Here is a 22,507-nt window from a genome sequence, read left to right on the forward strand (position 1 = left end):
GGTCTTCGGGGAAGTTCTGTATAAGATTATAGATGGTGTCTTGTGCGAAACACGCGTAAATTGAAACTATAGAGATGGAAAACGCACGGTGGAAGACGCAATTCAATGCTAACCCATCATATCTCAATTTATTACTTGTATCTACAAATGGAGCACTCGGCGTTCACTGCCGTTTCTTTTCAAGAGGGTTATCACAGTGCAACTCCGTGGGCGTGTCGAGCTTCCCTATTGTCCTCCATCGCACGTGGTCCGGTGATTCCAGCCAGGGCGAGTTGTGCGACGGAAATCCACACACTCAAACGGAATGAAGGGCGGCACCAGCCAGGGTAAAAATCTTCCATGTCCCGGACATGCAAGAGTAACTAACTGAACACGCACACACACACACGACACTCGTTGAACCGCAGGATCAGACTTGGAGGCTGTTGTTTTTTTCTTCATTTCGTACAACAGTTCCAACAACCTTCTACGCATCAAGCAAAGAGTCCTGCGCACAATACCGTGGCCTCCGTAGGAGTTGACGCATGCTAACTGCGGTCAATTGTCATCTTCTGTTCTCGTGTCTTGTTTGTGCAACCTTGCATCACGGCTTCAACAGCAGCTGTAGAGACAACAGGTCTTCTCCAGGTAACTTGGCGGGCTCGCTGCATTTCACAACCCTGTGCAGGTGGTGCATAACCAACTACCATCGTGGTGGTCAGCATATAAGGTCTTCAGACGTGGCGCTGTAATTGTCACCTGCCTCGGCATTCTCTGCCGGGCGTCGTTGGTGGCTTCTTCGGTGGCTTCACTGTTTGTGGACTGGGTCGTAAGTGTAAGGTGGCGGCGCATCCAGTGGTGGTGCCATTGGCAATGGTGCGAACGGAGGCTGTGAAGAGTCACCGTTGTGGGCGGCGTACAGCGGTACCTGTGTGTAGGGCATGGACTGCGGCGGGTAGCCGCGTTGTTGTGGAGGGTACGGCGCCACAGGAGACGTCACTGCACCCGAGACAAAGGGCTGCTGGTTTTGGTAGCAGTACGTCTGTGCCCCGGACGTCGCTGGGGCCAAGGGTGGCGGCACAACCGTCTGCTGCGCCAGCTGCCGAAGCAAAGAACGGTAGAATAAATGACGAATGCCAGTTACCGTTGCACTCTCGATACTGGTGAATTAGTGAATGAATTAATAACTACAAATATTTGTTATCTAATTCAATATAACTATAAATAAGTAGACCCATTTGTTGGTAATTATAATTATTAATAGTTAGAATTGATTGTGTCATTTAAATAAGCGAACTAAAACGCGCGCCAAAATCAGCTCGTACTGAAGTTCATGTATTCCGTTTTTCTCTTCCCCATGATGGTGATTACGCATCATGCGTTGATACAAGCATCATAAAACACACGAGAAATAGAGATGATGCATTCGGTAACCCTTTGCTTTAGCACGTTAGGTGTTGCTATAAAGGCCACTGATAAGGACACGCACGATCTCGACACAGTCACTCGAACGACATTTTACTTTCTCAGCAGCATATAAAAGGATCCCAGAAGAGGCAAACGCGAGCATACGTGGCAGATCACTGAAGCTGACGATAGTTCTCACAGCTCGACGTTTCATAACATCTATAGGTTTGCGTTCTTATCAAACACTTATTGTGGCGAGTAAGCTCCACGTTATCTCTCGTTGTTTATTAACGGTTAGTCTTTGCAGTGTGTTTACAGCCTGGTCGAAAACATTAAACCTGCACCAAAAACACCCAAACGTTCCATATGCACGCAGGTTTGCATTAATTCCTTCTAGCGCTTCTTCATTGCCTCGACACATCATAAACATTACTCTTACCTATAGTACAACTTGCTAAGCTATGGCCAAAGCGACGGTTGAGATTTTTCTCGCGAGTTAAGCCATGTTTCTAAGTGGATGACGTACGTGTTACCGACAACGCACCTTTCTTACATCTTAAACGTCGAGTTCATAGAGGCAAAAAGCAGAGAACACTCGTAATAACTTTTATCACGCTACCGAAAGAACTATACCCTCCTGTCACCGATTAGGCCGCGAATCGACAGGAAGTCATCCTGGGAGAACTGCAGACGAACACACACCCACACCCAAAACGACTACACGTCATCCAACCTACTCTGATCCCCTCTGTATCCCCTGCCGGACTCCAGCTACACTTTGCCACAGTGTCTGGGAATGCCAACGAAACCCGCATCTTCCCCCTATCCCCAACCCCTTACTCGATTAGTGGGAAAGTACACTGGCCAGCTCTTGCCCCGACGCGCAGCTACTGCTAAATCAGAAAGAGCGAAGATGGCCGGCCGCACCAACGCAGTCTTCACTGATGACCCCGACCACGATATGCTCACTTAAAATATTGTTAAAGATTATTTCGATTGATTGATTGATTGATTGATTGATTGATTGATTGATTGATTGATTGATTGATTGATTGATTGATTGATTGATTGATTGATTGATTGATTGAAGTTGTTTTCTCACCGTTCTTTCCAGCATGCGTCGCCTCTTCAAGTGGCACAAGATGAAGGCAATCACCGTGACTACAAAGAAGACCACACTGCAGACGACGGCCGCTATGAACCACCGTGGCGTCGGGGGAGGCCAGGGCTTGGGCTTCCCTGCACAGCGCATGCGCAACCTAAGTGTTAGTATTGTTTCTCATAGCGCCGCAAAGCATCTCCTACTATTGCACTCGTTTAGTTTAGCGTGTAACCGAAATGCGCGCCAGGGGAGTGGAGCGGAAGAGCTACACCGCGCATGCGCACAAATCCCCCTAAGCACCCCTTGCGCGAGCGCGTAACTGCATTTCTGCTGCCTTCCAGCCGCACGCGGGACGCAAAGCGGTATTCAGATTGAAGCATTTCGCGTCCGAACAGAAAACACGGAGATAATGGCAATGCAATCGTATATAGAACGGTTTCATATCTCCAGTAGGGCCTGAAAAACGGACCTACACGCAGTTTATAATGGTTTGCAATTGAGTATGCAGAAAAAGCAGCTTGGGAGTCCCCCGTGCCTCACTGAGGTAAGTATCTGCAGAGAGGCGCGACAAAGGCCAGTACTGGTGTGTGCGTCACGCCAGCACTTGTGTCAGTAAACCAACGTTATACGGAAATCGCTTATTTCTCAATGTTTGATGATCCATATTGCAGTGTATCGATAGCCCATCACATTCACTCTTAGCAAAGTGTCCTCTATAACAAAGCCGGTTTCTCGTTCCCAGGAGTTAGTTATAACGAGGATTTACTGTGCACGTGCATCAAGGCATTCCTGTCCTTGTTCAAGCTGCGCTGGTACCACGCTGGATCCCCACTCGAGCTGGATCCCCACTCGAGCGTATACAGACAGCAAAGCATACTTGCTTTTAACAAAGAGTCGTCTATAACAAAGCCGGTTTCGTGTTCCGAGAATACCATTATAGGGAGGGTTGTGTGTGAAGGTGCATCACGGCAATGCGGTCCTTGTTCAAGCTGCGCTGCTTTTATGTTAGTTACAACCTCAGTCTGAATACGAAGAAGAATGTTATGAAGTGTATGAGGGATACACACAGTACACGTACAAGTTATTAAACGTGGTCATGCACACATCATGCAAGTTCGGTTCATTACAACGACCACTTGGCTCCTATAACAGGGATAGCAATTTTGTCGCCGTCTTCAGAGAAATTTAATCGATGCTAAAGGAAACATGTAAAGCTGTGGCGACTTCCCCAGCCACTTCCCGGAGGTTTCTCTATGACGTCACGGAATCTTTTCTGTCCGATTGGCGGCCACCCAGCGAAGCTACCAGACATTACTGGGAGATTGCAGTGGTGCCTCTGGTTCTGTTTGATCAGGTCGATTGAATGCGAACTGGTAGTTAGCACACCGATAACTATGCTTTACTTCTGCCCTGTGCCACGTCACTCCTGCCAATGCTAAGTCGATGAAGCGCGAAATTTGACTGCTTTTACTTATTTGGTTACTTTTTTGTTCAAAACGTCTGTCATTGCTCTACTTGACCTGTGTGAGTTACCAAAGGCTGGTCTTTTTTTCAAACTAAACATGGTTATATTGTGTATTCATGGCCGATGTAGTGCCGCAACCCGCAAATGATCGACAAAGGAGCTTACACTCATTCCCTGTTACAAAGTGGTGAGGGAACTTGAAGGTGCGCTCCCAGTCGTCGTCTCCAGCGCGTGCCACGCTCCGTGCGGCGACTGCCAGCACTAGTGCCTGGAACTCCATGCGGGTCCAGGGTTCCATGGCTGCGGGAACAGGTGGACGGGCTGTTTGGGTTGTACACCTGAAAAGCACAGGCGTATAGATGGTATTCGTTGAAAAGTTTAGCGCTCATTTTCTTCGCTTGGCAACACTGGAAACGGCCACAGACATGGCTGATGTGCCACGGACATGGACAAGTACCGCCATCCCGCGGAGCCCGGCGTAACCAGTGACGGCGCACTCACACGGTTGCATGGAGGAGACGAGGGGTGCCTGATCTGGGGGCGTGCGCACAACGTCGCCTAGCAACAGGCGCTTGGCCACAGATATGGCGGCGCACTCGCATGGTTGCCTGCATGCATTCCACGCCATTTAATACCGGCCATAGGACGTGAATGGTGCACGCTACGTCTAGCAATTTTTATCCTTACCCGCTGCGGAAGCTCAGCGGCTAAGGCGTTGTGCTGATGAGTTCAAGGACGCGGGTTCAATCCCCACCGCGACGGCTGCTTTTCTGATTGAGGCAGAAAGCAAAAACGCCCGTGTGCCGACATTTTGGCGCACTTTAACGATCCCTGCAGGCGGTCACAATTAGTCTGGAGCTCTCCACTACGCATCGCCTCATAGTGCGAGTGTGGCTTCGGCGCGTTGAACCCGCAAAATCTGAATTTTTTTATCCCACCTTTAAAGACAGCGTGCAACCCTTGCGGATTTTCCGTATTTCCTTCGTACCTGAACGCACTGCGAAAACTGTAGTTATCGCCAGCACAGAGCGGCAGTGGGTGATTTTCTGGTCGAGAAAATGTGCCTTCAAGTTTCTGCTGTGCTTTTGTTGTGCTGTTCTTTCAAGTGGCTACCGAATGTGTTTACAGCCGCAACTGAAACGAATGCGGCCAATGGCCGCGATCCAGCCGTAGTGACGTTCCTCAAGAGGGCGAAGTATGCCCATACGAGGAGTACGATGAGCAACAAACTTTATTGAAAATTGAAAAAAAAAAAATCTTTTGGGCATGTTCGTACGTTATCTGGTGGGCTGAGGGCAGTCATTTTTGTCTAGATAAACGTTCTTTGGGACCCCCCCCCCCCCCCCTGTTCTAAGCACGGAATGTGCTGGTTGACTACTTTCTGAAAGCATTCCGGATTTAGAAAAAAAAAAATAGTCGATAAGCGTGTTGCAGGGTCCCATTAAACGTTACAGCAGAGGTGGGGGTTACTCCCTGACAACATGATAATAAGGTGGACTGTATCAAAACCCTGCGTTCTCAACAGCGTCACAGCGCGCGGTACATATATATTAGTAAAACCCTTATGAAAGCTGCCGCTTGCGCCAAATATACTATCCTCGCATTGATTGATTGATTGATTGATTGATTGATTGATTGATTGATTGATTGATTGATTGATTGATTGATTGATTGATTGATTGATTGATTTGAAAATATGTCATTACTCTTAACAATTGAGCTGGAAAGCGTACATAGCTCCGAATCAGTTCATGGGTAATTGCGCGGATGGCAATAGGAACAGTCGCTAGACTGACTTCTGACCCAGTTCCGTCATAACTGAAGCCCGTCCGGAGTGCTGGGAGAAGGAAATGCATTCATTCGGAAGCTACCATGAATTTTTATGTGCATAACAAACATCCGAGATTTTTCAGTGCAACGAGGAGTAAATGTCGCTGTGGAACATCGCCAAGAAGGATGTTCCTGCTTTCATTAAGCTCAAAGGGACAGGCAACTGATTTTCGTCGAGTATATTTTTTCTTTCCCAAATTAAAGGGCATCACTTTAAACGCCTCAACCCGAACCGGTTTTGCTGATAGCGCCCTGGAACTTTTGAAATCGGAATTGTTAGATCTACCACGAATTCGTGTTCTGCCAAAAGAATGCTGGCAACAATGCCTGTGAGCCGTGCGACAACATAGTTTGAACTGCACGTGAGATTGAAAGAGGTATTCAAAAACTTGTCCTCGGATAAAACAACAATAGTGTGCGACCTTCCCCATTCCTGTGTGCAGTTTTTGAATCGCTCGTTGAAACCGACGGAGTTGTTTGGGCCCGTCTACGTGGCGCCCCCTTTCGGACTTCAGAAACTTTAGTGCGAAATTAAATATATTTCCGGCGATTGTGATTGCCAAAAATGTATGGCGCTTGTTGGGTGTATTCGCTCTTTCTTTGTCAGTATTTTTGTTGGTTGTTTTCTCTCTCTTTATTGTTCCTGCTAAGGCAAAGCATATGTATTCGCCGTTACGTGAATAAACAATCAGTTGGAAGTTGATCACTATGAATTACCGAGTAGCCCAGTCTACAGCATTACTTCGACTACCAATTGCACAAGAACTATTCCGAGTTCTGCAGTGTTTTTTAGAAGGTTCACGTCAACATCGACGCCTTTCTCTGCGGATATCTGCAGTGGTTTTCCTAAGTTCCTGATCAGTCGGAATTTTGGGTAAGAAAACTAGGGCACAATTCCGTAATATACACGAAATTACGAAATGGTCAGCTCCCCGTACGGCGACGATTTCAAACTTCGCGGGTGTTCCCCACCTGGTGGGACAAATGAGAAGCTTTATTCGATTCCCCGCAGCGGGCTTTTACGGAACTTTCTTCGCGCCGCCTGCCACGCCCCCTCCGGCCGTTACGCTCTTTGCCGGGCGATTGCTAAGGGCCGCGCAAGGGCGACCAACCCACCGGAGGCCCTCGGCGGAGGAGGACGCCACAGTGGAAGGGAGCTACACCGGGAAAAACCCTCGTTTGTTTTTGTCCAGGTGCGTCCCGCCACGTCAAGGCCGCATGCCGTCGGTGAGAACGTCGCACCAAACGATGTACCGGATTTGTCGCCGCTTTGCCCGCATTCTCACGTCGGCCTCTCTTGGTGCAGTTGCTATATTCGTGCGAGGGTCGTGTATAGCTCCTCAGAAAATATGTTTCCTTTTCTTTTCAAAGGTCGAAATGTTACCTCTTATGAGTTGGGACTTCGCCTATATGTGCGACACTTCCAAACGTACGCCGTTCCATTATGCAAGCTTTATTTTTTCTAGTTCAAGTTAAGCAACAACTGGCGACTTTTTTTTTTGGCGGAAAGAGTCTCTATGTCATTAAAACTTCGTTTCAGAGCGCAATAAGCAGTCCGTGCTGGATACTAACTTTTCTTTGCATTTGTAAGCGGATAACTTGGTCTCGCCGCCAACAAACGGCTATTCCAGTTGCGCGCACCTTTACAAAATAAAAAAAAATACAGTTCTCGTAATAACGAAATGGCTCTATTCATAATCCTGCTTTATTCAAAGTGTTCCTGGTTCCAAATGCAAGGCAGTAAGAGCGTACCAACTTCACCTTTAATGAAGTATCGCTTGTAACAAACCCACTTCCATGTTCCAAAGACTTCGTTACAATTACTGCACATCGTTCGCGTTTATGGGCGAGCTTATGTCGCCTGTCAACAAAAACATGGCAGGGACACGACCCTTCTTAAGCTAACAGCCCTTTCTCACGCTTATTCGTTGCTAACCCGCTTACCGCACCTTTCCGACCTGATCTGTCATCCTTGCTTCCCCAGATTGACGTCAGCACTGTGCGCCAAGAGTTGGCACCTTTTTTGTTCGTTTTTTTTTTTTTTTACGGAACCAACTTTCACGCCTAAGATATCAGATCAGGCACTCAATTATTTCACCACAAATTTTACGAGCATAATGAAGATACCGTATTTACTCGCGTAATGATCGTACTTTTTTTTTTTTCGAAACATTTCATGTAAATTTAGGGGTGCGTTCATTACGCGTTGTAAAGTTTTTGCAAAGCATTTATGAGCCCAGAAAACGCAAGCAAGTTTTGGGTAAATTTTTTTTTTACGGTAGTTCTCATGAACATAATACGAATAATAAACAGAAACATAATAAAAACTCCGCCCACCGTCACCAGCGGCTTTGCAAAGTGACGCAAAATACCGTGTTTTCATGAATTACCGTACGCGCCGGTACGATTTTGCTGCGAAGTGACAACAGTTTTAGCAATAAGTGGCTGCCACTGTTACAGTGCGGGTCATCAGAACAGACATAGCGGCCGACTCAGTAACCTGCGGGCGTTTTTTCTTTGGCTTGTGGGTATATTTAGTGTGAGTATTTAGTGAGAGTTTATTCCTCATCAATATGGAACGCATGCTCGCCGATATTGCTAATATCGGAAAGACTGCCGCAATAACGTATCCATGTCCTCTTCGCATGGGAAGGCAACAGAGGTACGCTAGACATCGCACACATACGCTAGTTCAGGGTGTGTTCATTGCGCAGGAAACAAAAAGAAATCGAACTTGGACGACATATTTAAGGGGTGCGATAATTACGCGAATAAATACGGTAATAGTTTGCATCATGCAGGCCAGGACCGGTGAGTAGCTTCCGAGGCGTGAAAACAACTTGGCCGTAATGCATCGCACACTCTTCGTGCGCCTGCGCTGCGACGCTCACGCAGGTCTCTCTACAAGCGGTACGCGGCGTGTTTTTAAATAAATTAAAAGTATACAAATAGAAAACATGCAAACGTTTCCTCGGAAGGCATAAAGCGCAATTCTACAGGAGCCCCCAGTAAGTCGTTTTATCCGAATTACGTTTTGAACCGCTTGAACGTATCCTGCGGGTGTTAGGTATACCCCCTCTTTTACTAGGGAGTTTAAGCTTACCGCGTGTTCCGTGCGTACCGTGTGTACCGGGACCCCATTGGACATGCGCACATTCGTTCAGTAGGGTGGCTTAGTTCCGCAGACCAACGGCCGGCCCTTGCCGTACCCGCGCGTGCATGCGCAGTCTGGCCCCGGTACATGGGGTACACAGGGTACACACGAAACATACGGCACACACGATTAGCTAAAAGTCTCTATCTACATTCGTAAATAGTAGCTCTGAAGTTCAGGCAGGCCCAGTGCCAGGCAGTGTTCGTTGGGACTTCAAGTGGAGCGCTAACTGCGTCGAAACTTCGATAGTGGTTAATTAAACTAGCGCCGGTGACGTCAGCTCAATTAGGAGATTGATAAACAGGTCACGACGGCAATAACGGGCTAATGAGGGAAACATGCGTGGACGTTAAATGATTGGCGTAATAATGAAAATATACCCGTTGTTCAGGCAACTAAGAAAGTCGCTGTGTAGACAGCAGACCACAGCGAATTTCAATAGAAATTTGTCATTTTGCCGAGCGTTTATCTCGTGTATCGCGATAGGGAGCCCAGAAAGGAGTATCTATAAATGAACCACCACAACAAAAGGACACCTCGAGGTAACCAGATTCCGCTGCGCGAGCCTAAGTGTGCTACAGCTTTTCCCACTGCAAGGCGCAAGGCACGGCATGTAGCAGTAATATGACGCACTGACAACAGGAAATCAGACATACCTGTGGTAAAGCCCACAGGGAGAGCTGGGAATGGACAATAACAAATCCAGTACATGCACAACTCCACGTAATAAAGCCTGTACAGTACGTACCAGTTCCGATCTGCAATCCAGGTGATCTCAACAACGCCAACGGCACACGCGGTCAAACGAAGCTCGCGTTATCCAGAGGCTGTCTTGAGCAAACTACGAGTTCCTTTTCATCACACGCGCGCGCGCCGACTGCGACGCCACGCCGAGAGATGACGTCATCTGTGAGCGACGTCAGGCGACGCGCCGTGAGAGGAAGGACGCGCCTCTTGCCGGCGGCGTTGCAAGGTCCGTTCTTGTTTTTTCTCCATGTTGTTTCTTTTTGCTGGGCGGGAAAAAGTGACACAGAGGCGGACTGGGGACGCGCGCGAACATGGAAATCGAGTGAAGGGTGGTTTGGCATCGATTGCCTTCTGGAACACCAACATCGGCTCTTACTAGGGTACAACTTAACAGCCATTATGTACAGTGGTGCGCAAAAAAAAAAAAAAAGACAGGGACCAGAAAGACACAACACAAGAACGTTGTGTTTTTCCTAGCCCCTGTCTATTTTTTTGCGCTGAACTGTATGTAATGGAATACCAGCTAGGCAAGTAAATCACATATTAAAAGCGAGAATGGGAGTTTCCCCTGCGCGCCGGCTGTTCCTGCGGGAGGCACAAAGCGTGTGCTAGTACGAGTATTTTGAACGTGACGCAAGCCATTTCCGTGTCTTTAATGGCTTAATCTGCTTATAAATTACAGAAGCTATGACAAACAAACTGGGTGGGGAAAAAGCAAGCGATGACCCGCATTAAGCGCAATCTCCTTTCAAAACCCGCGCGCGTTGACGTCAAGAGTTTCTCCTTCGACGGAGTGATACACCGCATGAGCTATTGCCACTCTTAATCTGTACCAAGTACACCGCAAATGTTTAAACTAATACCTAGAAAGAAACCTAGCTTCGGTGCAAACGCGAGCTCCGATGCGACTTGCTAGGCGGACAACAGAAGCGTGGTTGCAGTCTCCGAGCAATTTAATGGCATGAACGACGGCGAAGAAATGGCCATTGCATTAGCCTTCACCCAATCCTCCCGCAAAGTCCTACAAAATCACAGCAGCCGGCCGAAGTTTCCTGTCGGGGAGGGTGGCTCCCACAACACTCCGGGTTCTTCAACGCTGCCGTCCTATTCACCGAGTTGTCATCGTGTGGACACCGGCACATTCCTGCGTAACGGGCAACGACTTCGCTCTTCAACAGGCTTGCGAACTGACCCACCGGAGAGTCACCGCAGCCTCCGCACCCCTTCTCACCTATCAAGACATTACCCAATTTTACCGGGCCACCAGACAAAAATTCCCTCGCCCTCACCCCACTCTCAGTAAAAATTAGGAGATCCTACACTCCGACAACTGCAAACAGGAATATTCGTGCACCCAGAACGAATGCATTCATTTTTTCCCCACACAGTACACTTATGTACGCAAATTTTGTCCACCGAAAGGTATACGCTGCAACGTATAATTATGGAATTGGCTCACAACCCAGTTCTATCACCCCTCTCCACACATTCCTTACCTGAGCTGTGGGAGGCACTGTTGACCAGCAGTCGAGTGGAGGAGCAGACCCTTCTGGTGACCCGGGCGAAGACGGCTAGGGCAACAACCATAGATTCCCGGACTAAGGTTCCACTCTCACTATTGTGCTCATTAAATATTCTTTCTGTCTCTCTCCCCGTGCGGCGCTTAGGCTTTGATGGCCAACATGGGCCAGTGGGGGTGAATTCTGAAAGCTTCGACTCAAAACGCTGCAATGGCAGCAAAAATATCGCTTTTTCGGAAGCAAAACACTTATTGAAGGATTCGCTGCCGAAACTTAGAACTTTACTTTTTTTTATATTGTTTAAAAAACATGTCAAAGCAACATCTTATGTCTGAAAATTGCATGATTTTTGTTTTTCGTTTTTAGCCTTTTTGTTGCTGCAATTGCCAGTACCAACTTGTTATAAAAGTGTAGTATTATTTGGTTGGGACCGTTTGACAACATTGTTCGGTCCCTGTGCACATTGTATGTGTATCTGTTTTGGTTCAAATAAATAACTCTCAAACTTCAAAGTACACTAAGTACAAGCAAGTCAAAATAAACGGGTGTTGCGTGTAATCAAACAGCGCGCTTAGATAAAAAAATCATGCACCCCTCCGTCTAGCGACTACTAGGTTGAACTCGAAGCTTTCTCGTAAGGGGCTCCGTGGTTGTCGTCTGAGTTTGGACTTCGACTCGCGGACTTTGACTGGTTGAGTTTGGACTTTGACTCGCACGCAGTTTGGACTTTTGATCCCAGCGGTTTTGACTTTGACCCTTCGCCATTTCATTTCGCATTACAAAAGCTTCGCGTACAACCATTGTCGTCGTGGGTGCGTTATTTTTCTGTCTAATTTTGCAGGCCCATGCGCCCCTCTCCAAATCCAAGTAGCTTCGACCATGTCTGCTCTTTCTGCGATATACGAGCGATCCCTTTTTGCGGACAGTTTGCCAAGTGCGGCTGTCTCATGCGTTGCAGGAATTAGTTGTATCAAGTGTGCAAATGCAGGGGCGGATTCTGGGTTATTTTAAACAGGTTGTACTGACGTTAAGGTTTCTATCAACTCGTTTCTTTGTGCAGTACTTGAGTACAGTGTCGCGGAAAAAATTGTACAAGGATGTGTGTGATAGTCTGTTCCCTGTTCCGCGCTACAGAGCGCTGTACAGTGGAGGGCCAGGGCAGGACGTACTCAAGAGAGTGAAAAAGATGCCTGTGCCATCGGGGGTGAAGTCCTTTTTCTTCAAACTTCATTCAGGGACACTAACAGTGAAAACATGGTTAACAGAAAAGGGACTGGAGACACCATGGGGTACAGACTGCACAATTTGCAAACAATCAGAGAACATAGAAAACGTTTTCATATACTGTTGGATGGCGGTACACTTTTGGGATATGATGCAAACAACTCTACACAAAGACTTTCCACTTAATTCACACGGTATCCGGTATCTATGTACAGACAATGAAGAAGGGGTCCCCCAAGACTTAGTAATGCTTTTGGGCCTCCGTAGCATCTGGCGTGAGCGCATGGCCTGGCTCCATGGCGACGCGGAAGCTCGCCTGGCGGGGCAGTTTCTGCGGGAAAGCGTTACACAATTTGTTGAGGTGCAAAGAACGCTACCGCCAGTTCCTGAGTGGTTGGATTTTGTTGAAACACTGGCTGCTATTAAGTAATGAACCCATGACAAACCGAAGTCAGAGTCACGACTGGCTGCTTTTTGTGTGTGCCTGTTGTATGTGGTGTGTTGAATGACTTGCTTTATGTTCAAGACCGGCAATAAAGAAAGAAAAAGAAATGGAGCAATCGGGTAGACGCCGGCTTCATAATGGGAAGGACCCTGGTTCGATTTCGACCACGGGAAGCGTTTTCTATTTCTTTCACTTCACCCACGATCATTCATCATCATCATCGTCAGAGAAAGTCGGCTTTCCTGCAAGGCATTGTCGACGCGGTATGCGCCATAAAAAGCGTCGCACTAAAAGAGACGTGAAGAGTACGTCTGCCATCTGCTGCCAAAAACAGCGTCACGGGGCACTTCGAAAGATATCGGTTAAAACTTTGATAGCGCTGATATTTTTATGATTACGAAAGACGAATGAAAGTATGAACTATCGGTGGCCTAAAATGTGTCCACGTCGTGTTTCTGGGGTCGTTTACGAATACACGACTACTATCGTCTGCCCCAAATATATATATATATCATCTACCAGATACTGTGCCGTCCTTCGCCCGGTTTTTCTGTCCCATTTTTTTTTTCTTTTCGTTCTCGTTCTGTTGGCAATTGATAAGAACTCATCCGACTCGAATGTCTACCGAACAGTTCCGCTCTCCACAACAACGTCAGCATGCGCGTGACATTGCGTCAGAAGGTTAAAAACGCATTGCAGAACGCATTGTCCCAGCTCGTCGCCTGACCTGCATTCAAAAGGCGCCCAAGCAAGGCCACAACGAAAACAAAGCTGATAGTGCGATGCATTGCATTGTAGTTGTTTGAGTAAAGCTCCAAGCGTCAATCTCAACCCACCACCACTTATTCCGCCCATCGCAGCGTGCGATTTTAGTGTCATTATTGTACGAAACTCTATGACTACTATTCGGGGGGCGGGACTGCGTTACCTCGTAGAGAAGCTGGAGGCATACAAAAAAATTAAAGCAGTTCCACTCAACGTGAAGGCTATCGCAGTGTGGAGCAGTGATTCGATGATGATGATGATGATGATTAAAGGCCTCCCCTTTGAATCGGGGTGACGGCGTGCGCCATCTAGCCTATCTTAGTAGTTTGAATTTAAATTTAGTCCCTCAACTCGGATTTCTTTTTAATTCTGCCCTGCTGCTACCCCTGGCTGGGATGTTATTTTATCGACTTCCCTGCTTTTTTTCCACCAATACTCTAGCCGCTGCTTAGTAATACCTACTGCTGACAAGTTAATGCTTCCATCAATTGCGAAGCCCAGTGCCTCAGGAAGTAGGACTTTCCCCCCAATTCTATCCGGCTGAATCTTTTCGCATCCTATTACTATGTGGTCGATTGTTTCTTTATCCCTGCCACATACAACACATGTCTCATCCTGGGACGAATATTTGCTCATGTAGGTTCGAGTTCTCAAGCAGCCAGCCCGCGCCTCAAACAGCAGCGCACTACCTTTATTGTTGTCATAAACGTTATCTTTCCGGATCTCTTTTTTGCTTGCTTTGTAGATTCCCAGCGATCCCTTCTTTTCCATCCTCTCTTTCCACATGAGCGTCTCTGTTTCCTTCACTTGCTTTTTAACTGCCCCCCCTTGTTTATTTGCCGCGGTCAAGGTATATTTAGTCGCCAGCTTTCGCGTCCTCTTTCGCCATTGGGTGTCCACACTTTTAAGGTACATGTACCTGTGCACTCTGGCTGCCCAGTTCTTCTCATCTAAATGTTTAAGCCGCTCCTCAAAACGTATCTTACTTTGCGCTTCCCTCGCCTCAAATGAAGCCCAACCCATATCGCCTTGTACCGCCTCATTGGTAGTCTTACTGTGAGCTCCCAGTGCTAATCTGCCGACTGCCTTTTGGTTAACCTCCAGTCCCGACAGGATATCGGACTTTAGGCATAATACGGCATTAGAGAACGTGAGCGCCGGCACCATTACCCCTTTCCAGATGCCCCGCACTACCTCGTACTTATTGTATCCCCAAAGTGCTCTATGTTTCATTACTGCTGCATTTCGTCTCCCACAGGGGCTGAGGCGCCATCTATTGACTAGTTTCAGTATCAGCCTGGCGTTGATACAAAAAGTAGTCAATAGAGGGTGCCGCAGCCCCCGAAAGTAGGGAAGAGAGTGGGACGTAGGATGAGTAATATACCGAAATAGAATCAGGAGGGAGGAGGTAAACAGGGGTTCAAGGGAAAGAGGGGGGCGATGGAAGTTTAAAACCGGGGGGGGGGGGGGGGGATAACCCATTAGGTTAGTGAAGGGTAGAGCAAACAAGTAGAATAAGACAAGCAAGTCGGTTGGTGACAACCGACGTCCCGATACAAGGGGAGGGCCTCTAATAAGCATCATCACCATCTGGCTAATAACGAGACACCAGATTCAGTTTTGATTAATTTGGGGTAATTAACATGTTAATTCCCGATTTTTTTCTTATGTTATATTGTTGTGTACTTATTTGCGGCCTAGATGCGGCAACCTCCGTGGCGGCGATGCAGCGCCAAGATCACCCCCTACACTTAGCCTATGAGAATGTGTGATTCTGGGACGCAATGGGATTGACATCGGCTTTGTAACTCTAGGGACCCAGGTTCGATGCTGACCAGTGGAACCAGTGATCTTTTCTAGGCCTCTGTTTGGATGTGTGACGCCGTGACTACGGTGGCTAGATACTGTCACCCCGGGCGAGCTACGACGACGAGCCGCTACGTCGTAGGAAATCCGTTAAATGTGTTGGCGGGAGATTCAAGTGAAGGATGAATGCTTGTTGCTTTGTCGCTCCTTCCGTATTTCGAGAACTTGCCTATCACGCCGATATACAGTTAAATTACGTAAAAGGACATATCCGACGTAGCCTAACGGCCATTTCTGTCTTGCTAAGCTTAATGGATTTTTGTATGCTTACGGAATATTTCTGGCTGCAAACCAAGGTTTAGGGTACCCGCACTCGAAGGAGAGGGACAACTCTACTCGGCAACCGATCTTACACCCTCCAAACATTCTAATTGCTGCACACCTAGCAAAAAAAAAGTATGGCTAGAAAGGAGTCCTCGAAATGTCCTGACGTCGTACAGTAGTCGTGTGAGAGAGAGAGAAAGGAAGGACAGGAAGGCCGGGAGGTTAACCAGGTGTAGAGCCCGGTTTGCTACCCTGCACTGGGGGAACGGGGTTCAGGGGACAAAAGAGAGGGGAGGGAGAAGAGGAAGAGATAGGAGTGGCAAGACGCGCACTCAAGTCCCGTTTTGGGCACTACAGTCTTTCCTGCCAATTCGTTTCGCTCAGAAAACGTAGAAGGGGTTTCGCCGCCTTCTGTGAACTCGATGGTGGCGACCGATGACCTCGGATAGCCTCTACTGTAAGTGGTCGATCGTCCAATCTTCTGAGCGCGGTGGAAAGCACGCTCCTCTCCGAAGAGTATTCGGGGCAGCGACATAGCACATGCTCTATAGTCTCGTCCACCACACAGGCGTCACATTGGGCGCTGGTGGCCATCCCGAAGAGGAAGGAGTAGGATTTCGTGCCACTCCCAACCACAGTCTACAAAGTAATGTCGACTGGGGTCGAGACAACCCATACGGAAGACGGCGCTGAAGAAGGGGGTCTTGAGCATAGAGACGGTCATTCGAAAAGTCCGGTATGTTTCATTGCTTCATGGTGATTCTGCGAGCAAAGGAGCGAAGCGACCTGGCGGCGTCGGTCCTTGAAAGCGGAAGCAGGATGGTGCTCGGCTGTGGTGGCGTGCACGAGCAGCTTCATCCGCCAAGACGTTGCCGATGATTCCGCAGTGACCTGGAAGCCACTGGAATATTATGTCATGGCCGTTTGGGATGGCTTGATGGTATTTTTCTCTAATCTCTGTCACCAATTGGTGGAGGGGGGCGGAGCGCAGAGCTGCGCGTAAGCTTTGTAAAGCAGTCTTAGAGCCCGAGGAAATACCCCATTTTTGAGGAGTAGCTCTGATTACGTGATGAAGAGCCTCACGAATGGCTGTGTGTTCTGTGGCTGTCGAGATCGTAATATGGGCCACACGGAATCGAGTTGCGGTAAAGTCTGCTGGAACAACCACCGCACCTGCCGAACTGGATGACGTTACGGAACCATCCGTGTATACATGTTTCCGGTCGTTGTACCGTTCATGCAGTAACAGCATTGTAAGCTGTTGAAGGGCCAAGGATGCCAAGGCGGCCTTTTTGCCGATTCCCGGAACACTGAGACGGACCTCAGGCTGTGCCAGGAACCACAACGGGAAGGCCGATGTAACCGCAGGAACGTACCTCGGCGGGATTTCAGCCCTGTGCATTGTGACAATGGCTGAAAACGTAGATCGTGGTCAGTTATAAGGGAGCTGCGCCAGATGGTGAGATGGCAGCCTCGTGAGAAGCCTGATGTACAGGCGCGCGTCTCGGCAGCCACATACGTTGCTATTGGGTATTCCTGAGCGATGCAAATGGTGCCCACTGTTGATGAAGAACGTGGCAAACCAAGACACGTACGCAGAGCCTGTGCTTGGATGCTCTGTATTACCCGAAAGTTTGTGGAGCATTCTAAAAAAAGTGCGGAGTACAGCTGCATCATTCCCCTTACCGATGTTGCCCAAGTCTTTCCAGCATGAAATCTGGATATGTGGGCAATGGCGGTGAGTTTCTTGTTAAGGGCAGTCACATTTCCGCTCTATAAAAAGTCTCTGTCGATGATAATGCCGAGGAATTCATGATGCCTGGAGTAGGGGAACCAACCTCGCATTGATCTTGATGCAATATCGGGACATGGGCTTGCGGGTAAATGCGACAAGCGCGCACTTGTCACCCGAGATGCACAGACCTTACCTTTGTAGGTAAGACCCCTTGACATTGGCCGCCTTTTGAAGTCGTGCTCGTAGCTGTGGTCGGTTGACACCCGAAGCCCACAGGCAGATGTCATCAGCATAAATGGAGACACATACATTTTGGGGGAGAGCGGGCACAAGTCCGACGATCGCTAGATTGAAAAGCGTTGGGCTTAGCACTCCACCTTGAGGAACACCCCGTTGAATAAGGTGCTGTGATGTTGGGCCATCCTCTGTCATAACATAAAAAGATCTTTCGGACAAGAAGCTTTCTACCCATCGGTAAATTCGCCCACATAGTCTGAAATACTCCAGGGCATCTAGAATAGCCTCATGAACGACTTTGTCGTAGGCGTCCTTAACGTCAAGTAAGGCGGCTGCGGACAGGCATTTGTGACTTTTTTTTCATGCTGTGCAAACGTTACCACGCAGTCTATGGAGGAACGCCCACGTCGGAAACCGGCCATAACTTCAGGGTATATGTTCTTGTATTCAAGGTACCACCGGTACCACTGCAGCCGCGTGAGTATCATTCTTTCCATGACCTTGCGAAAGCTTGCCAAAACAATTGGACGGTATGATGGAAGGTCAAGCGGAGATTTTCCAGGCTTTAGTAAAGGGACCAAACGAGTAGTCCTGTGAATGTTCTGTAATCATCCTTGGCTTCCTTTTGAGGATGTTCTGAGGATGTCCCGAGGCCGGACAATAGGACCTTTTTAGTATTGAGTATAAAAAAAACGTACTGAGGACATCATAATGTCGTTCAATAGAACTTCCTCAGGATGTGCTCAGGATGAGTTTGGGTTGTCTGGGAAGACCTGGTATTATTTCACCGCAGCTCTTTCCCGGTCACTACTTTTCTCCGCGATCGTACCGAAAAGTAGGCTGCTTTATGCGTGTTACTTTCCGTGCTTGGTTTTCGCGCGTTTTTCCCAAAATGTATCACCAACTCGCCCAACCTTCAATCGTGTTAGGTCTAAAGATTGCTCTTCTGCTAGAAACACGCTTGAAAGAAAGCGTGTGATCGTCAGACAGGAATAAATGCTTGGTGTAGTGGGATGTGTTGTCTGTTGAGCTTGGTGAAGTGTTATGTCGTGCTGTGTCGATTGCTTAGCAATGAAATAGTGCGTGTACTACGCATAGGCCCTCTCCACAACTTCTACACAGTGGTCTTGGAGATGCCGTGAGCAGGTGGGAGTGTGCTACATGGATGCGGCCTATGCGTAACCTAGCCAAGGCAACTTCTGTGTGTGTGGTTTCATTACGTGTGGTTGTCTGTTGGTTCATTGTAGTGTGATTGACATTTCTTGCAAAGGTGTCGTCTGATGTGCGACTTAAGGTCAGTGTAAGGTACTGTTGTTATGTTTACTGTATTTATAAGTGTAGCAACAACGGCCATTTGATCCGCTGTCTCGTTCCCGGTGTTCTGAGAGTGGCCTGGCACCCAGTACACGGTCACTTCAAGATTCAACGCATATGCTGACATAATGGTTTGATAAACTAAATGGGTAACATGATTTTTACAACACTGTTTGGATGCTAATACACGTAAATCACTCAAATTTGTGAAGATGATGGACTTGGGGATTCCATGTTGGACCATATGACTTAATACTAGAAAACGCTATAGGCTTGCACCGAGTTGATTCCAGGTAAAGAGGTGATCGGTACAAATGAATCGTGAAACACATTAATTGTATGACAAGATTGAACGCCTACTTTTAATCGGTGGTAAAGGGGCGCAGACATGTATGATGGATTTGTTCGTAGACTACCCTTAACAATAGAATTGCTGCGATATATTTTGTACATACGCATAAACGAGATATTCGCCTGCGGTGCTCAAGTAGTGGTAGTGACAAAGCTGCTGTCATTGCGGTGACGATGGACGTGCGATGATAATTTGACAGAATGAAACGGCATGAAAGATTTTGAACCACCTCCGGTTTGTTGGTGAGGAGCTTTTATAGGTTAACTACACCGATTTATACTATTTTTTTCATCCGTACGACGAGAAAGGCTGCTCCCTTGTCACGCCGGCACACCACTTTCTTCGGCTGCCTGTTCGTCACCGGCGCTTACATTTTGATTTAGATGACGTATATTGGAGGAGGAGGAAGTAACTTCATTGTGTCCAGAGGAAAGGCCTAGTTATGGCCGGTGTGCTTCAGACGACGGCCAGGATGCCTTGGCTCCTAGCGGCGTCTTCGGCCCTCTGGACGGCCCAACGCTGGATGACAGGGTCCTCGCTAAGCAGCACGGTCTCCCACTGATCTTTGGTGTTGATAATAAATGCTCCCTCTGTATTGCTGAAGTATTTTCTTTGTATAGCAGGGCATTCCAAAAGCATGTGTGCCAAACTTGCAAGCTGGGGGCAGTGCTCACATTTACCGTCTCGAATTTCTGGGTGGAAGTGCCTGTAGAGGCCTGGGCTGGGATATGTATTGGTCTGAAGACGCCTCCATGCAACTTCTTGTTTTTTGGTCAGCGAGGGGTTGGCTGCAGGGTACTTCCGTCTTTCGCCTCTGTATTGGTCGAGCACGTCCCGGTAGGTGCACAGGCGATCCTTGGTGTTGTCGGCAGGGTGTACGGCGGATTGCAGGGGCTCTCGGTAGGTGAATGCTCGAGCAGCCTCGTTGGCCCGTTCGTTGCCCTCCAGGCCTGCGTGTGCGGGCGTCCATATTAAAGTGTTTCGGGTGTCTACGTTCTTGCCCTGCTGGGCAAGGACTCTCAGTGCCGCACTGGAGATTCTCCTCTTTGTGAAGTTGCGGATTGCAGGTTGGGAGTCGCTGACAATTTTCCTCGCTTGGGTTGTGGCTAGGGCTAATGGTATGACTAGTTCTTCACCTTCTTCGGGGTGTCGTGTTCGGATGGAGCAGGCGGTGAGAACCTTTCTTTTCTGGTCGGTGACAACTGAGACCATAGCCCTTCGTTGTTCGTAAAAGGCAGTGTCCGTGTAGACGACTTGAGGTTCTCCTTGGAGCTGTCTCCCTAGCGCTCGCGCTCGCATATCTCTTCGCTTTTCGTTGCAGACTGGATGCATCTTCTTGGGGAGGAGAGCAATGTAGATGCCTTTGCGTAGTTCGGTTGGAACAGTGTGTTTTTCTCCGATAGTTCTCTCGTACGGGATGCGTAGGCGGTCGAGAATTTCCCTGCCGGTAGCCGTCTTGGTCAGACGCTCGAGGTGTGCAATGCGATGCGCCTCGATGAGCTCTTCGAGGGTGTTGTGTACACCCAGTGCCTCAAATGTTTCATTAGGGGCACATATCGGGATTCCCAGAGCCTGCTTATGCACCATCTTGATGAGAATGTTGATTTTATTGCGCTCTGCCTGTTTGAGGGGTAAGAAAGGGGCTACGTACGTAATTCTGCTAATTACGAACGCATACACGAGCTTTAGCAGCTTTTTCTCCTTCATGCCTCTATTCTTGTTGGCTATCCGCGCAATCAGTCTCGTGATCTCATGGGTGGCTTTCTCTAGTGTTTGCACTGTCTTGCCGTTGTGTTCGTTGGCCTGGAGGTGGAGGCCGAGGATACGTACCTCGGCCACTTCGGGGATTGGGGTATCACCTACTCGCAGCGTTATGCTGTGATTTTGTGGAGTATCCTTGGGCTATATTGGCCTGAAAAGGTTATTCCAGTAATGCATTTATGCCTAGAGGTGAAGCCAACTTGAGACAAGTCGGCGTAAGCGCTTAAGAGTAACGACACTGACGCATGGCGACAGCCATTTTGGTGCCTGACGCTAAGGTGGCCAACTTTATGCGCCCTATTGCGGCTGACATTGACGGGCGGAATTGGTGCGGGCGCCGTTGGCAACAATGACAGCTGTGTTTACTTTTCAAAGATTTAGAGACAGCGCACCGGTACGATAGGGAGGGTCAAACTCGGTTACGCTAGCGTAGCTTATTTCGTGGCTCTACGTTACGCTAGAGCCACTAATTAAGCTACGCTTTTTTAAGTGACTATAGGTTACGCTAGGCCACTGTCGTTCTTTCCCAGAGGAAAGTGATGCAGGTGTTTTCCACCTTCCCTCCGGTTAAAACAGCCCAGTGCAGAGCAGCACGTCATCACTACTCTGTCTGGGGCAAAGTGCAGTATTGGGCGAGTTGGTTATCCATCATTACTAAACAGCGCAACAAAAACACGGACTTTAGTTGAGGTACACAGGACGAGCGCTGCGCTCGTCCTGTGTACCTCAACTAAAGTCCGTGTTTTTGTTGCGCTGTTTAGTAATGATGTCTGTCTGGGGGTTTAAAACCTCACTCTCAACGTGTCATACAGCCGCACTGCGCTCCGAAAATCACAACTTTTCGAAGAGCGCGCGCGTGGCAACACAGATGCACCAAAATGTCAGCGCCCATGGGTCATCTGGGGTAAACAAATGTCACGTGAGGCTGCCTGACCAATGGCCGCTGTCGGCTAAGGTCCCTGAAATTACTAAGGTAGCGCCATCTTTAGATCTCGCCGCCTTTCGCCCTCGCCCGCGCTCCTTTCCTGCTTCGTTTTTGCCATTTTCTTTTTCGCCGGCGAACGCCGCGCGCCATTGGCCAACGGCCAGTGACGTAGTACCTCGTCTCCGCGTTGTTTGTTTTTTCTTCTCTTCGCCGCCACTGTCCATTTAAATTCGCCATTTTAGGCTCAGCTGCCTCGGAGCAGGCCTTATCGAAGCCGCCAGCGTATAACACCGATAACAACCGAAGAGTCAGCTGCTCGTTTCAAACAAGTGTCGCGTCGGCGTCACTTTATGTGGCTTCGCGATGCCGCGTTGTTGTGCCTTTGGCTGCTCGAATAAGGTCAGTGCAGTCACGG

At 48.4% G+C, this 22,507-nt stretch overlaps 1 protein-coding gene across 1 annotated transcript; it reads right to left on the reverse strand.

Moving 5' to 3' along the window:
- Window positions 1-640: 640 nt before the first annotated feature.
- On the reverse strand, window positions 641-9,824 carry LOC144162439 (uncharacterized). Its single transcript, XM_077692966.1, has 4 exons — window positions 9,686-9,824; window positions 4,119-4,291; window positions 2,489-2,625; window positions 641-1,078 (listed from the first exon to the last, which is right to left on the reverse strand). The coding sequence occupies exons 2-4, from the start codon at window positions 4,249-4,251 to the stop codon at window positions 788-790; spliced, it is 561 nt and encodes a 186-aa protein (XP_077549092.1). The 5' UTR covers window positions 4,252-4,291; window positions 9,686-9,824; the 3' UTR covers window positions 641-787.
- Between the last annotated feature and the right edge of the window lie 12,683 nt (window positions 9,825-22,507).

The sequence above is a fragment of the Haemaphysalis longicornis genome, unplaced genomic scaffold (assembly GCF_048455015.1).
Source record: "Haemaphysalis longicornis isolate Haplotype H1 unplaced genomic scaffold, Haemaphysalis longicornis Haplotype H1 scaffold_12, whole genome shotgun sequence".
NCBI classification, from domain to species: Eukaryota; Metazoa; Arthropoda; class Arachnida; order Ixodida; family Ixodidae; genus Haemaphysalis; species Haemaphysalis longicornis.

Coding starts and splice junctions, on each gene's coding strand:
- LOC144162439 (XM_077692966.1), bottom strand. CDS start 4,251: ATGGAACCCTGGACCCGCATGGAGTTCCAGGCACTAGTGCTGGCAGTC. Junction 2,626..4,118: donor CTTTGTAACAGGGAATGAGT/GTAAGCTCCTTT, acceptor TGCGCTGTGCAG/GGAAGCCCAAGCCCTGGCCT. Junction 1,079..2,488: donor GACGCATGCTGGAAAGAACG/GTGAGAAAACAA, acceptor TTGCTTCGGCAG/CTGGCGCAGCAGACGGTTGT.